The 15763-nt window shown below is 42.3% G+C and overlaps 1 protein-coding gene across 1 annotated transcript; it reads right to left on the reverse strand.

Moving 5' to 3' along the window:
* Positions 1–1230: 1230 nt before the first annotated feature.
* LOC145391656 (cytochrome P450 2U1-like) lies at positions 1231–10620 on the reverse strand. Its single transcript, XM_080266204.1, has 9 exons — positions 10457–10620; positions 6892–7055; positions 6098–6237; positions 4700–4890; positions 4271–4470; positions 3891–4053; positions 3398–3578; positions 1839–1932; positions 1231–1424 (listed from the first exon to the last, which is right to left on the reverse strand). The coding sequence occupies exons 1-9, from the start codon at positions 10618–10620 to the stop codon at positions 1231–1233; spliced, it is 1491 nt and encodes a 496-aa protein (XP_080122330.1).
* Positions 10621–15763: the final 5143 nt, after the last annotated feature.

Here is a 15763-nt window from a genome sequence, read left to right on the forward strand (position 1 = left end):
TGATCCAGTACCGTCAGATAAAAACAAACCTACTACAGGCTGTGATAATGACATGAAGCCAGTGATAAATACGGAATGTTCAAAACCTTGTACAACCGCCCTGTACAATTATTCATCATCATCATCATCATCATCATCCGGACTTCCTTTTCCACCCTAGGGCAGGGTGAGGAGCAGCAACGTCCAGACAGCCTAAATTTGCTCAGTCCAATGGGCCACGCTTCCATTCACTCACCATTCATCTCGATTTTCACCTGAGTTGCACTTGAATTTGGGGTGATTTAATTAAAGTGGTAGTATCAGTATCTTTCTATGCTGCTTAAAATTTATATGATTTAAAGTACATAAAATCTAATATATAATTTGGCCCATGGGTGAGACGGCATCAAGCAAGTTGGAGAGTCAAGTGAAAGTCAAAATACTTTCCAGATATTTTGATTTTATCTTAAATTTGTTTTCCTTGCTCGAATGGATGTATGCTTTTAAGTCAAGATGAGGCCAAGATATATGATGAAGTCTTAGCTTTAATTCTCATGAAAATATTTGTAATGGCTCACGTAATCATAGGTAATAACAATGAGAGGATGAATTATAAAGAAAATGTGGAAAGGAGTTACGTTAGCCGAGATAAATGAAGGAAGGAAACTATGACAAGCTGATGGAAAAGACTGCCAGGTTCATGGAAAGAGGGAACTTGATGTGAAACTATTGCAATCGATCCAGCACAGAGAAACGGAAGAAACAAGCCAAACTGAAGGGAATGAAGCGATGAAATAAAAAAAAACTCAAGAAAACCCAAAAGGAAATGAAGGAAGACACACTGATGGAGGAAGAAAGGTAGACAAAAATAACACAAAAAAATATCATAGACTACCCCACCCTCGACGACCTCTCCACTAAAATAATACTAAACAAAACAGAACTTGGACTGACGAAAAAGACGAATAGTTGAATAAAAAAAAAAAATAGGGAATACAGAGCCAAATAAACAGAAAAGAACAGAACAAAACTTGGACTGACGAAAAAGATGAAAGGCTGAGGAAAAAAATGAGAAACAGGGAGATAAATCAATGGGAAAGAAGGACAGAATTTGGACTGATGAAAAAGATGAAATATTAAAGAAAAAATGAGAAACAGGGAGACAAATCAGTGGAAGAGACGAGCTGGTGGAAAACCTCGTGTGTGTGTGTAAGAAAAAGGTAAACAGACTGATGGAACGCCTCTCTGAGATTAACCCGCCTTCGCCGATCTCTCCATCAGCATCACCTCAAACTCCCTGGGGTTGAGGGTGACGCCACAGCTGAAGGAGGTGGTGGGGCGTGGATGGCCGGGCGGGACCTTGAACTCATACTTCTGCAGCGTCGCCGTCAGGAACTGGAAGGTCTCTATCCTGGCCAGGGACTCTCCTAGGCAGTTCCTTCGCCCTGTGTGGATAGAGGCGAGGACACTGTTATGATCTGCCTCCTTAACATGGCTGAAATTTTTATGCTTCTGGATCTTATTTCCCACAGCTCAGGGACAAAATAAGCTAATACTTGGCTCTCTCACTATAGCACTTCTTCGTGACTTTTTACAGCTGCGTATTCAAGATGGAAAGATATTAGGCCAAAATGAATTACACAAAATATATTCACTTACTTGCGCATAATGTATCTCACTGTGATCCTCTCTCTCTCACTCTCTCTCTCTATCTCTGTACCAAACCACTCCTTCTCTCACCTTATTCCCCCCTCTCTCTTTCTCTCTCTTTCCTACCTTACCATTCTCTTCTCTCATCTCCTCCCTCTGTCTGTCTGTCTCTGTCTATCTATCTGTCTATCTATCTATCTCATACGTACCAACAGAGAATGGAAGGACGTGCTCGGAGCGTACAAACTGACCCTTCTCGTCAATAAATCGTTCTGGTCGGAAGCTCTCTGGATCTCCCCACACCTACGAAGGAAAAAAAAAATACCGTATACAATTAACTAATCATGTAAGAGAGGATGGCGGGCGAGAGACTGACGAGGAGAGTGTATGCGAGTGAGGTGGAGGGGGGGAGAAGGAGGGTGAGGCCAAGGGTGAGATGGAGGGATCGAGTGGAGAGGTATTTGAGAGGGGTGTGAGCTGGGAGCACGGCAGTGAAATGTCGGGGGATAGGGCGACATGAAGGTGATTTGTTTGTGGTCACCCCTTACGGAATTAAAGCGTCTGACAATAGATAAATATACTGTATAGATAGATATAAGAAAATATAAAGTGTGGGTTGTATGTAAAACTTAATGTTTGCAGTATGAGAATGATGTATACAATTCAGAGTTTCATATATGATCATTACAGTTGTTGCTATTGGCCGAGCAGACTCAATAACCGCAGGCAAGTAGTCGTCCGGTGCACTGATCGCCACCACTCATCACTTGTTCATACACTATGTACAGTGCTAACAGCCAGTCTCATATGATCCCCTTCAAGGTGTTGAGGTTCGAAGCCAGGGTATCAAAGTCCAGCATATAGTTAAGAATCAATCACCACCCTGCTTCTGATGGCATTGCGTGATTGAGAAAATTTATACAATCACCTCCAGGGGATCAAAACTGCAAGGCCATGACTCTGGGGCGCCGTAACCACTAAACCTCCAGGCAGAACTGTTATTTTTTTTTTTTTCACCTTAACCTGGTCCAGATTTTCGTCCTTTTGTAGCTTATTTTACGTAGCTCAGTGGCAGAAAACACAAGGCTACAGCTCTGCATCCTTTCCATACTGTTTTTTTCATAACTAGCATCACAAGAGTATTCTACCGTTAATCAATTGCCACAGCTTAACATTCAAGATGGAGTGATGGAAATTTTAGGCCAAGGTGGAGTGAAAAGAGTATACCAGGTGAATTCAAATTGGAGGAAATTTTGGGCCAAGTTTGAGTAAAATGAATAAAGAAGGTGAATTCAGGGTGGAGAAACGGCAATTTTAGTCCAAGTTAAAGTGAAAAGAGTACAAATCAGTAGTCTATACCCATTTCCCTCTAACTTGTCCTACTATTGACATCTCTCCTTCTTGAATACAAAGATGGTACATTAAATTAACGCTAAAATATAGTGCTAGTCATGAAGGAGTACCATGGAAAGGTTGCACAGTACCAATAGTGCATTTTTCTGCCACTGACCAACACGAATTAAGGTACAAGGGGACAGAAATCTAGACCAAGTTAAAGTGATAGAAAAACACCTCAGTAGACGATCCATTACGAGAAGTGTAAATGTTGGGTGGGAGGGACACAGAGATTTTCATTATTTTCTCTAGCGGTTTTTGTCACACAGAACCCACACTCTCTGAAGATCGGTTCTGTGCTGCCAAAAACGTCAGAGGAAGTAAAGAGTTCAGGCCTTAACCTGTGTCTCTCTCACCCAACCACAACACCCACCTTGCGGTCCCAGTGAATGCCCCAGATGTTGCCCACGATCCAGGTCCTCTTGGGGATTCGGAAGCCTCCCAGCGTGGTCTCCTCTGGGTTACCGTGCAAGGCCAGCGGGGTGATGGAGCCGAAGCGGAACACCTCAGAGATAAAGGCTTCAGTGTATGGCATCCTTAGACGGTCCTCATACCTGGAGAGACAAGGTGTGAGATGAAGCCAGGTGAAATTCGAAGAGCCTTGTAGTTACGAGGTGAGTCGCCTTGATTACTAGCCAAGTGGACTCTTCAATCTGACCATGTTTGGTGATCAACGAGGCTGAAAAGAATTAGGTATTTCTGTAAGGTTAAAAGATGCCTCAACCACCACAAATACCAGATAAACCAGAACAGTAACCATAACCACCATCACCATAACTATCACAATCACCACACCTACCACAACCACTAGCGCACCATAACCACAACCCCCACCACAGTACCACAGCTACCACCAATATACTCACGTAGGGAAGTTATCAGTCCCAATCGTGGCATCCAATTCGTCATGCAGTTTTTTTTGGATCTCCGGATGTCTGACGAGGAAGAGGAAGCACCAACGCAGTGTGGTAACGGTGGTGTCCAGACCAACGATAAACAGATCACTGACTAGCCACATGAGCTGGTTATCTGACGGGGGAGAGAGAGAGAGAGAGAGAGAGGAAGACGAGTGAAATATAGCCCTGTTGCCTTCACCCTGGTGCAGTTTATTTCACGTAGCTCAGTGGTAGAAAAAGACATTACTACAGTTCTACACCCTTTCCACAGCACTTCCTCGTGACTAGCACCCCATGCTGATGTGAAAGTATCGTTTACCTAAATATGATGGATATAAACAAACTCTCACCGGTAAAAATAGTGTCAGTCTTGCCCTGGCGCAGCTCCTCCCGCTGGTGGAGAAGGTACTGGTACATGAAGTCGAACTCGCGATCGGGACTGTCCAGGGTTTGTTTATGTTTTTCGATGAGGGAGGTGAAGTAGTCGAGGCGGTGCTTAACATTGTAGCCCACTTTGAAGGCCTTGGGTTTGAGGAAGGTACCCATGAATCTGAAATAAAAAGAACAGGAAAATAAGGAAAATGTTCACGTTCTTGTGCATCATGTTCTCTCTCTCTCTCTCTCTCTCTCTCTCTCTCTCTCTCTCGCCTTAACGTCACAAACTTAAAAATAAACATAAAACAAATATACCCAGGCATACATAATTATACGTAAAACATAATACAAAGACACACAGAAATCCACGCAAAAAAACACACACACACACAAGAAAAACTCACTGCAAAAACGGCGTATAGTTCAAAAATCCACCCTGTTCCACCAAAGTTAGGGACATTTCCAGGGAGTCTACGATCCACTTCAGGTTCTTGTCTCCCATTTCGAACCTCTCACCCACGAACATATGCCACACGATGTTCAGCACGGAGGTGGCCAGATCGTAGTGAAAGTTGTACGGCTGGCCAACCTTTTTCTGTGTGTGTGGAGGATGAAGAGGAGAGTAAGCGACAAGGATAAGTGCTCTAAATTTTAACGAGCAGATGGAACGTTGCAAACAAGGGAAACTACTCTAGACTATAACATGCAACCATCGAAGTTATATCTAGGTCCCCAGTGTCACACGATGCTCAACACTAGTGTCCAGGGCGGGTATTCTCGTTGATTAAGGAAGCCCCCTAATACCTTTTCCTAAGCGACTCTCCCAATCCTACCCCCAACGTTCACACTTCTCACTTTCCGCACCCACTGTCATCCCTCATCCTCTCCACATGCCCAAACCATCTCAATCTATCCCTCCTCATCTCAACATTGATATATTCCAGTCCCATTCTTTCTCTCTGCTTTTTAGTCGTAAATCAATCCCTCTAGGCCTCGCATTCAAGGACGCACTACACATTCATCAAATCACTGAACTTTCTGTACGTTTGAGCCTACGAATGTCTTCTTTTGCTGCCCAGGTCTCACTATCATACAGCAGTACACTCCTAACATATGCCGCATACAAAGATCCCAGAGCACAGAGGGAGAGCCCTCTCAATGTCAGGAGAGGGAACAGCTCCCTGAACTTCCTCTAACCACTCCTTACCCTAGGTACAGAGCTGGTTTCAGTCCCACCTGCAGCACATAATTTGTCCCCTAAAAAACGAAACTCTTCATACGCTCAAGAGGCTCACCAGCTAGAACAATTCGTTCACGCCTGACAATCTTTATATGCTCCCTGTATTACAGTATATCGCAGTCTGTCTCTAATAACACTCTATCTCTTATGCACCCAATTGTTACGAATACTGCCGTGGACACGCTGCTGAACAGAAGAACGGGAAAAGAAAAGAAAAAGAAAAATGGGAAAGAAAAGAACAAAAACGGGGAAGAAAAGAAAGAAAAAAAATGGAAAAAAAGGAAGCACTAAAATGGGGAAAAAAGGAAAAAGAAAAAATGGAAAAGAACGAAAAAGAAGAAGGTATGAAAAGGGGGTAAAACAAAAGAGAGGAAACAGAAAAAGGGAGAACGTAAAGAAAGAAAACGAGGGGAAAGCAAAGAAAAAGGGGAAACAGGGAAAGAAATGAAAGAAGGAAAATTTGAAAAAAAAAAAAAAAGGGGGGGGGAGAATGAAAAGAACAAGGAAGAAAATGAAAAAAAAAAAGGGGGAAAAGAACAGAGAAAAAAGCCTCATCACTAACCTGCGTCACCTCCATAAAATCATGAATCTCTCTGTTGACATAGGCCTCCACGGAACTCCTGCCCATACCAAAATCCCTGAGGACGTGCAGGGTAAAGCGTCGTGACTCCCTCCAGACGCGGTCCTCGGCGTCAGCGATGCCTGGAGGAGAGAAAGGGAACGTGACACTGATGATGGCAAAGTTACACACGTCTTCAAAATAGTATATACCTCTATGATTTGTAGATTAATAGCTACAGATGTATACAGAGAAATACGTACAATATATATTAGAAACAGAGGAAGACCTTCAAGTTAATGACAAGCCTAAAAACACACATAAAAAAGATATATTTAATCTGAATGACCTGCCAATGCGTCATGCTCATTTACACACACACACACACACACACACACACACACACACACACACAGCTTACATGACTGGCAGATATAAAAAAAACACACACATTTATTATTAGATACGAGGTGGGATCCCTGACATCACACTAGGTCAGTAAGTATCAGAGTGGAGGTTGTGTCATACAGCCTTCACAAAGAACGAAGTGTGTGTGTGTGTGTGTGTGTGTGTGTGTGATGGAGTAGGGTATGGGAGAGAGAGGGGAGGGGGGGGCATCGTTTTTCTTCCATACTTGAGTGAGAGGAACATGAGCAAACAGATAGAGAGACAGGCAGACAGACAGAAACGTGGATAAACAGATGGAGAGACAGAGATACAGAGAAGCAGCTTGACAGACAGACAAATAGGTAAATAGACAGACAGACAGATAGATAGATCCACAGAGGAGCACTTACCTTTCCCGCCCATGATAAAACTGAGCACCGTTCCCCTAGGCCTGTGGTTGAACATATCGCCTTGCCTCACGAACGCTTGTGTCAGCCATTGGGAGGAGTTTAGCACCACTACGCGCCTTAACCCCAACTGCACGCTGTACAGAGGCCCGTAGGTTTCTGCCAGTCTGTGTGGAAGAATGAGATTATGAAGGATGAGACGAAGAAGAATAAGAAGACGAAGAATATGAATAAGAATAGAAATAATAATAATAATAATAATAATAATAATAATAATAATAATAATAATAATAATAATCTATCTGTATATATACCTAGGCTGCCTCCCACAAAGAAAGGAGGGTAGCCGAGACAGGACGACACACTCCCAATTCACTCATCCACACACACACACACACACACACACACACACACACACACACACACACATATATTTATTCGTATCTTAGCCCCAAGGGGAGAAGGGACAGATCCTCACAGCACCACACCGCATAAGGGTCAACTGCTCAGTGCAATCAACGACATCCGCAGCAGGGCCCGACAGCAGAGCTGGCTTACCCCTGCCACATCATAGTGGACCCATCCCCTTACCCACACCTGACCTGATCAGCTGATCAGACCTAATGCAGGAGAATATCCCCTCAGGGCTGCGTCATCATTTATTCATTCGCAATTTCTCTCAAGTCATTCCTATCACGCGCAGCCATTCTTCCTTGCTCTACAGGCATCCCTCTTGCATCTAATGCTCTCTTCACACTGTCCATCCATCCTATTTGTGGTCTTGCTCTCAGCCTTACATCTCTAACATCCGAGCCAGTTACCTTTTTCACCAGTCGCTCTTCATCCATTCTCTCCATATGCCCAGACCATCGCAACACTCTGTTCAACTCGATCAGCCGTCTCCCGCATAACTCCAGTTCTCCTTTGCACTTAATTATTTCTCACTCGATCCATACTCGTCACTCCACACATGCTCCTCAGACACCTCATCTCCATTACATGCAGAGTTTTCCTCTCTGGTATTTTCTCTCTCTCTCTCTCTCCCTAATAAAATCTTTCCAATAAAAATATTAGATTGGTTTTTAATCTCATTTAACTAGCTAACATTCCCAGAAGCGCAAAAGGGGTCATTAGTGAGTGTACAATGACCGGGCTGGTGTTGGAGAGGGGCGCCTTCACGAGGAAGCACCGATATGACTGGGTGGTGGAGCTGCCCGATTATACAAACGTCCCTTAGTCCCCTCCCTATCCCCCAAGAGAAGGATGGTGAAGTGTGGAAGAAGAGCAGTTTCGTCTTGCAGTCCACTGGGTTCACATTCAGATGAGCCTGGTGCTGCAACTACTACTACTACCACTACTCCTACTACTACTACTACTACGACTATTACTACTACTACTACTACTACCCCAAAATAAATACCAAAGTGTACCCAGTAACAAGTGGAAGGTCAGATATAACTCATCCTTCAATCAATCAATCAGTGAATCAGATGTCTAGCCACGGCGATAACAGTACATGATAACTCTATTTGTAAACAGAGAGATAACCTCATTTTTAAACACGTTATCGGGCTGCATCTCTCACTCTTGGATGAATGAAACCGCCTCAACACATACTAAACACTAGAGTTGTCCCGATGATGAGAAGGTCAGTGATACCAGTGTTGACTCTTGAAGGCTCCTATGCCCACTCTGAATAAAACCGTCTGATCTCAAGTGGAATGTGCCAGAGCTGTTCCAACCATGAGAGGGTTAATGAACGCTGCATCTAATCCCCTTAATTTGAATAGTCTACCAAGATGTCAATAAACTAGTCATGAGATGGCAACTCTCTCTCTCTTTCTTTCTTTCTTTCTTTCTCTCTCTCTCTCTCTCTCTCTCTCTCTCTCTCTCTCTCTCTCTCTCTCACACACACACACACACACACACACACACACACACACACACACACACACACACACACACACACCTTCCACTCACATGCAAGAGTAACATTAATCTCTCTCTCTCTCTCTCTCTCTCTCACACACACACACACACACACACACACACACACACACACACACACACACACCTGCCACTCATACTCAATATGCGAGAATAGCAATAAAAAAACGTTCTCAGTCCATAAGATAGCAACATTCCTTATCTCGTACTGTAGATTAATAATTGTGTTTAAGTGACACTGGAGAGATAAAAGATAGTTTTGTATATATGATCGGTGCACCAGGTCATAACAAGGACAAGTGGATAAGAAACATAGTACTGTAGAGAGATTTCTTTGGGTAATAGTGGATTTTTTTTGTTCTTTTTCTCTGGCCTATCAACCATTGGGACCGAAGCCCCTGGTCATTAAGGCCGTATATATATATGTATATACATATAAACATATATACATATATATACAAACATATATATATACATACATCCACACACACACACACACACACACACACACACACACACACACACACACTTCCATGCATACATGCAGACACTCATGCACACGTACATACTGTATATATATAATAATTTTTATTTTATTTATCTATTTTTTTTCTTGGTTTTATATATTTTATACCTTATATTATAAAGAAAAACCTAATCTAAAGACCCTAAAACTAATCACCTAACAGACAAATCGCTAACCTATTCTAAATCCTACAGAGACAAATAGCTAGACCTACACTAACGGTAAAAATACCTCGACTAACAGAACACCATCGACTGCAGATATGTAATGCCTTTCTACCTTACATACCTGCACTCATCACCTGGTGACTGTCAGTCGAGGCACAACCTAATATAGGGGACATCAATATATGAAAGGGAACCAGACGAGTCAGGAACATTTCCATATACGTCAGCTGTCGGCCCTACTTAGAACAACTTAAGCAAGATGGTATAATATATTCACATAATATGTACACAAGTGAAGAACCTCGCCCAACAGACCACCATCGACTGCAAGTGCCCAATACCATTCTATATTGCACACTTGCACTCATCAGCTGGTGACTGTCAGTCGAGGAACGGGGTTTAATGTAGGGGACATCAATATTAGAAATAGATCAGTAGGAGGAGGAACTATTTCAAATATGTCAACTGTCAGCCCTAATTAATAGTACAATATACACATATTTACAGTCGGTAAAAACAAATACCGTATAGTAAAAAAATCATATCACTCTGATCAGTCCGGTCTCTCTCAAGAAGCCATCAATTTATCAGTCAGAATAGTGGAGTCGCAAGAGTACTAATTATATTATTAAGTCGAAAGAGTACTAATTATATTATTAAAACTGAGTACTCGAGGGTGTAAGAAAGCGCCTTATTTGTGGCTTTCTTGGCACACATTGATGTGTTATCTGAATCATATCCCTTAAAATCGAATAACAATGAAGGGTAATATGTGGACCTCCCTGTATATTAACCCTCTCAGGGGTGGGACGATTCTTGTATTCCATTTAATGCCAGAGTCTGATTTGCGTGCACACACACACACACACACACACACACACACACACACACACACACACACACACACACACACACACACACCACTTACCTGGCGAAATAAGTGATTGAATCCTCCCACAGAAGGTCGAAGAGGTTTCCAACAAGCGGAAGTCCCTTTGGGCCGGGCGGCATCCCTCGTGCATCTGGCTGATTGAAGGCTAAGTACACTAAAAACACCACCAGCCCCAGTAGTATTAGAGTCAGCCACGTCATTGTGTTGCTGAAACGAAAGAAGAATGAAAGTTATGTTATGAGTAGTGGAAACTTTAAGATTTGCTGTCTAAAAAGGGAGAATGGCTTATTGTCTTCTGTTTAGATAGGTACAGCAAGCTTATGGTTTCCTGCTTAAAATTATAAACACTGAACGCCATTAGACACAGCTTCCCAGGATTAACTACTTCACTGATGCTGAAAGGAATGAGTACAGAGGTTTATTATTTGCTGCTATGATATATACGCCAGGTTTAATTTCTTGCTGGAAACTCTAAAAACATTACCAGTCTCAGAGGTATTGGTGGTAGCCACGTAGCTGTCGTCGTAACAAAAAAGCACTGGACGTTATGCTATACAATATATATATATATATATATATATATATATATATATATATATATATATATATATATATATATATATATATATATATATATATATATATATATATATATTTATATACCTACAGTGTTGCTGATAGGGAAGGTTCCTATTAGTGTGTATAAATAATTATTTGAACATTATGGTAGATGCAAATTTTCAAACCCCTTGTGGTATTACATTCTAATGAAGGCCCATTGTCTTCCAAGTCGAGAACACTACAGATAAAATAAAAATCTGAGTACAGGCATTGAAAAAAAAAAAATGCTCAGAAGATCTAACGAGTTAATTAGCTTGTATAACAATGACGTCACCACTAGCTAAGAGGTAACATCTTTACTAAAGTGATGTCACTGCCATCGAAACATAAATAAAATGTGAAATTATAGTAAAAGTAGACAATTCTGGTCGCTGACAGGCATAGACTTCAAAAATATATCCAGTAAATCCAGCCACACCCAAAGTCATTGCAGGTAACGTGTTCAGAGAATTGTGAAATCAGGTCACGAAATTGTGGTATGTTTACTGAGTTCATCACATTACTGGTAAGCTGTTTACGGTATATTGTTGAAATGTCAATTGAAAATTATGGTGTGCGGGTTGATGGAGATGTTGCTAAATTCGGAAGAGGGAGATCATAATGTGCTGGTTGAAAACTTATGATTTGCTGTTTGATACACCGAAACTTCGTGGCCTGTATTCTCGACTAACACCTTTTCCTATTGTATTTTATTTATTTATTCATTATGCTTTGTGTCCTGTTCTGTGTTATCTAAGACCATCTAACACTGCCATACTCTACATAAATAACATACAAAAGGATATTAATCAGCCATATCCTACTATGAAACGATCAGGAATAGGTACTGGGGGGACTTCTTACCAAACGAGAATACAGGCCCACGATTCCTAGCATCATCAAAGACAGCCACGTTTTTCTGGGAGAGAGAGAGAGAGAGAGAGAGAGAGAGAGAGAGAGAGAGAGAGAGGTCAGGGTAATTCTACTGAAGTGATATGGGAAGGAGAGATGATTGATAAAACCAATGAGTTAGGTTCTTATCTCGAAGGTCAATGTTCAAAGTACGGTATCTAAAAAAAACATCGCTTATCTGAACGCCTTATTACCGACACTGACCTATGTCTTAACCCCTTCACTTCAAGTACCTGTTTTAAGAGGTGGAAGCATGTCTAGGGGCAGCTCAGTCCGTTTGTTTCTCACTAATGATTTTTCGGACTGAATGGTCTTTAGTCCTATAGACTTTAGTGACTTTACCACACCACACCACACCACACCACAGTACACTACACCACACCACACACACCACACCACACCACACCACATATTAAGGTTCATTAACCGAATGGGATAAACTCCTGTATCAAGTAATTTTATGTCATACTTATTATTCTAATCTTACCACCAAAGGACGGTATCATTCAACGATTTAATCCAACTTTAGTGAATAAGGGAATGAAGTGGGATATATCAAACCCCTTAACTGGAAAAAAAAGAAGCTTAAATTACATAAAAACATCTGAAAAAAAGCAAATAAATGAACATGCGTCATGGGAGTGAAGGGGAAAAAACTGAGTGGGCTAAGGTGTAAGGAAGACCCTAATTTGAGAGAGAGAGAGAGAGAGAGAGAGAGAGAGAGAGAGAGAGAGAGAGAGAGAGAGAGAGTTTACTTCCAGCTGACCACAGATTTCGATACTGTGTCCTTGAGAATCACCTCCACTCCCCACACTCACACATAGTCTAGCGCAACTACACACACACACACACACACACACACACATATCCCTAATTCTTTCATCCCCAACGAGTCTACACTTCTATAGCTGAATCAGTTCAACTTGGTGGAGATTATCAACCTCTTGTGAATTACTGAGAGAGAGAGAGAGAGAGAGGGGGGGAGGGGGGTCTGTAAATAGCGCTACGCCAAATACTCGCCTTCTATCTCACATATTACGGGAACGGCTCAGTCTGCTGGTGTGGGCGTGGGTGTGGCCGTGGACAAGAGATACATTAAACCGACCAAACCGTTCCCGCAACACACAATCGCCCTCCGGAGAGGCAGAGCAGCGATATATATGAACCACCCTCCCCACCCTGTCTAACTCACCACAACACAGGGGTACACAAACTGTCTCCCTCAGATCATCTAAAGGTGCAATCGAGACACAAGGGCAATGAACTTAGCCGCACGTGTGGCCGGGTCGAGAAACGCTAACCACGCAGCTGAGATAATAAGCGTAACAGCCTTCATCCACGAGTCTGGCCGGATCGTGAAAGGAAGACAAGTTATGGTTCCTTTACCTCAACTTGGTCTGGATTTTCGTCTTTAGCTTTTTTACTTATTCTTTATTTTTAACAGGGTACTTCCAGCGTGTTTAGACATGGTTGAAGATAGCAACAGTAGTAGTAGTAGTAGCAGTAGTACTAGTAGTAGTAGTAGTAGTAGTAGTAGTAGTAGTGGCAACCTCAGGCTCATCTGAAGGTGATTTCCTGGACTTAGAGGAGAACTATCCATTTCTGCAGTCCACAGCCCTCTTTTCGGTGGATAGGAAAGGGATTGACGTTTGTATTGACAGGGCAGCTCCCACCGACGATATTGATGCCACCACGTGAAGGCGTCCCTCTCCAGCACCATGGCTGGGTGTAAAATTCTGATACTATTTTCGAGGTCTAAATGCTTTAAGGGAACCCAGAGTGTCGTAACATCACGTTTTGATTATTCACCGAGAGCATGACGTCACGCCTTAGCCAGCAATGACGTCACATAGCAACTTGACGTCACCACTATATCAGCCAATCAGCGGTTGACTTGATATTTTAATTATCTATTTATTTATTTATTTATTTATTACATTTATTAATTTATTATCGCCTGAAAGATCGACATGAAAACGTGAAGCTGGAAATTTTCAAGAGGAATATTTGCAGATGGTTTAGTCACGAGAAGGGATGGAGAATGAGAGACTGACTGGGAGAGCATGTGAGTGAAATGAAAGGGGGAGAGGGAGGCGGAGACCAAGAAAGAGATTAGTAGCATGGGGGGAAGTATATGAGAGGTGGGGGGGGTGAGTTGGAGGAAGGGCACAGGGCAGAGGACAGGATACTGTGGGGGAATTTCGTTTGTTGCCACCCCTTACGAGATTATGGCGTCCGGAGATAGATAGATAGGTAGATAGGTAAATAGATAGATAGGTAGATAGATAAATAGATAGATAGGTAGATAGATAAATAGATAGATAGGTAGATAGATAAATAGATAGATAGATGGATGGATAGATACATAAAGATAGATAGTGTGTAATCAAGGAGGGTTTTAAAACTTGTATGTAGTCTGTTTGTTGCGTTGTTGTCAAGAAAAAATTGTTGGGCGTTCCCTTGTCACTCAGTTGCGTCCCCGTGAGAGAGAGAGAGAGAGAGAGAGAGAGAGAGAGAGAGAGATACCTTCACCCTTCTACCTTCCCTCCGGCTCACATACAAAACATCCACCCTGACACCACGTACGGTACAGACGGAACAAAAGTTTGCCTACTATTTCACCTCTCCACTCTTTCCTCTGCTGGTTAATACCTCTAAGCTGAGAGAGGTATAGTATATTAACCCTCTCATGGTCGGAGCAACTCTAGCATTCTTTTCCAGCCAACGCCAGACGATTTTTAAAAGCTGAGAGTGAGTCGTAGGAGCCTGATTGTTATTATTGTGCTGTTCGGGGTGAAAGTTAGCCTAATATTTCACCTTCTAATTCTATCCAACTGCTGGCTAAATTTCCTAGGTTGAGAGAGGCTTGCTATGTATCTTTGCCTGTGTTTCCTTGTCCATAGGTGTATATAGAGCTGAAGACAAAAGATTTCCTAATGTTTTTCACCTCTTCTGCTGGTCACATTCACCTCTTCCTTAGTTATTTATTTCTGAATTTGGTTGGTTAATATCCTTTTGTACGTTATTATATACAGAGTTTGGTGATACGGGAAGAATTATGTAACACAGACGAGGACAGACAGGTTTAATGGACAGAATAAATCGCTTAGGAAATGGCGTTAGGGAGCTTCCTCGACCGATGAGAGTACGGCCATAGTATGTGTCCCAGGTCATGGATACAAATAGCTCACCTACTTTCACCTCTCCTACTTGCCGCTTCCCTCTGCTGGCTAATGTTGCTAAGTAAAGAGAGGTTTGAAATGTTTTTCTGTCCATAGAGTGGTTCTGCCAGATAATTTAATATTGTTAGAGAGAGAGAGAGAGAGAGAGAGAGAGAGAGAGAGAGAGAGAGGGAGGGAGGGAGAGTTCCATGTCGGTCACCAGAGATCAAGGAATGCTGTCTGAAATCCTTAAATCATCCGTTCGAAAAATGTGACGTATTTTAAGCCAAATAAAAATCGTATGGAGGTAGTAAAATATAATATAAAGTAGCCATCAATATAGTGAGATCGAAGAGGTGCATCTGTTGGGGAAGCTGTAATGAAGATGTACAAGGTGGTCCACATATAACGCTCCTCTTTTACTCCGCCGGGATTTTTTTTTGTATTATCAGTGTCACGCCGGCAACATTTACTCACTTCCGACTCCCAGTGCCACACCCACATCAGCAGACTGAGCCGTGCCAGGTACAGGTAAGATACAGTCACGTGAGTTTCCAGTGGAGAGCTATTTACGGAGCAGCCTGTATGATACGTTTAGATCAGAAGAAGCCAGATATTTTTATCACCGTCTTCATCATCATCGTGACGCATTCTTTTTCCCTCGGCGTTG

The sequence above is a fragment of the Coenobita brevimanus genome, chromosome 19 (assembly GCF_032717465.1).
Source record: "Coenobita brevimanus isolate Jiangsu-jjx chromosome 19, ASM3271746v2, whole genome shotgun sequence".
NCBI lineage: Eukaryota > Metazoa > Arthropoda > Malacostraca > Decapoda > Coenobitidae > Coenobita > Coenobita brevimanus.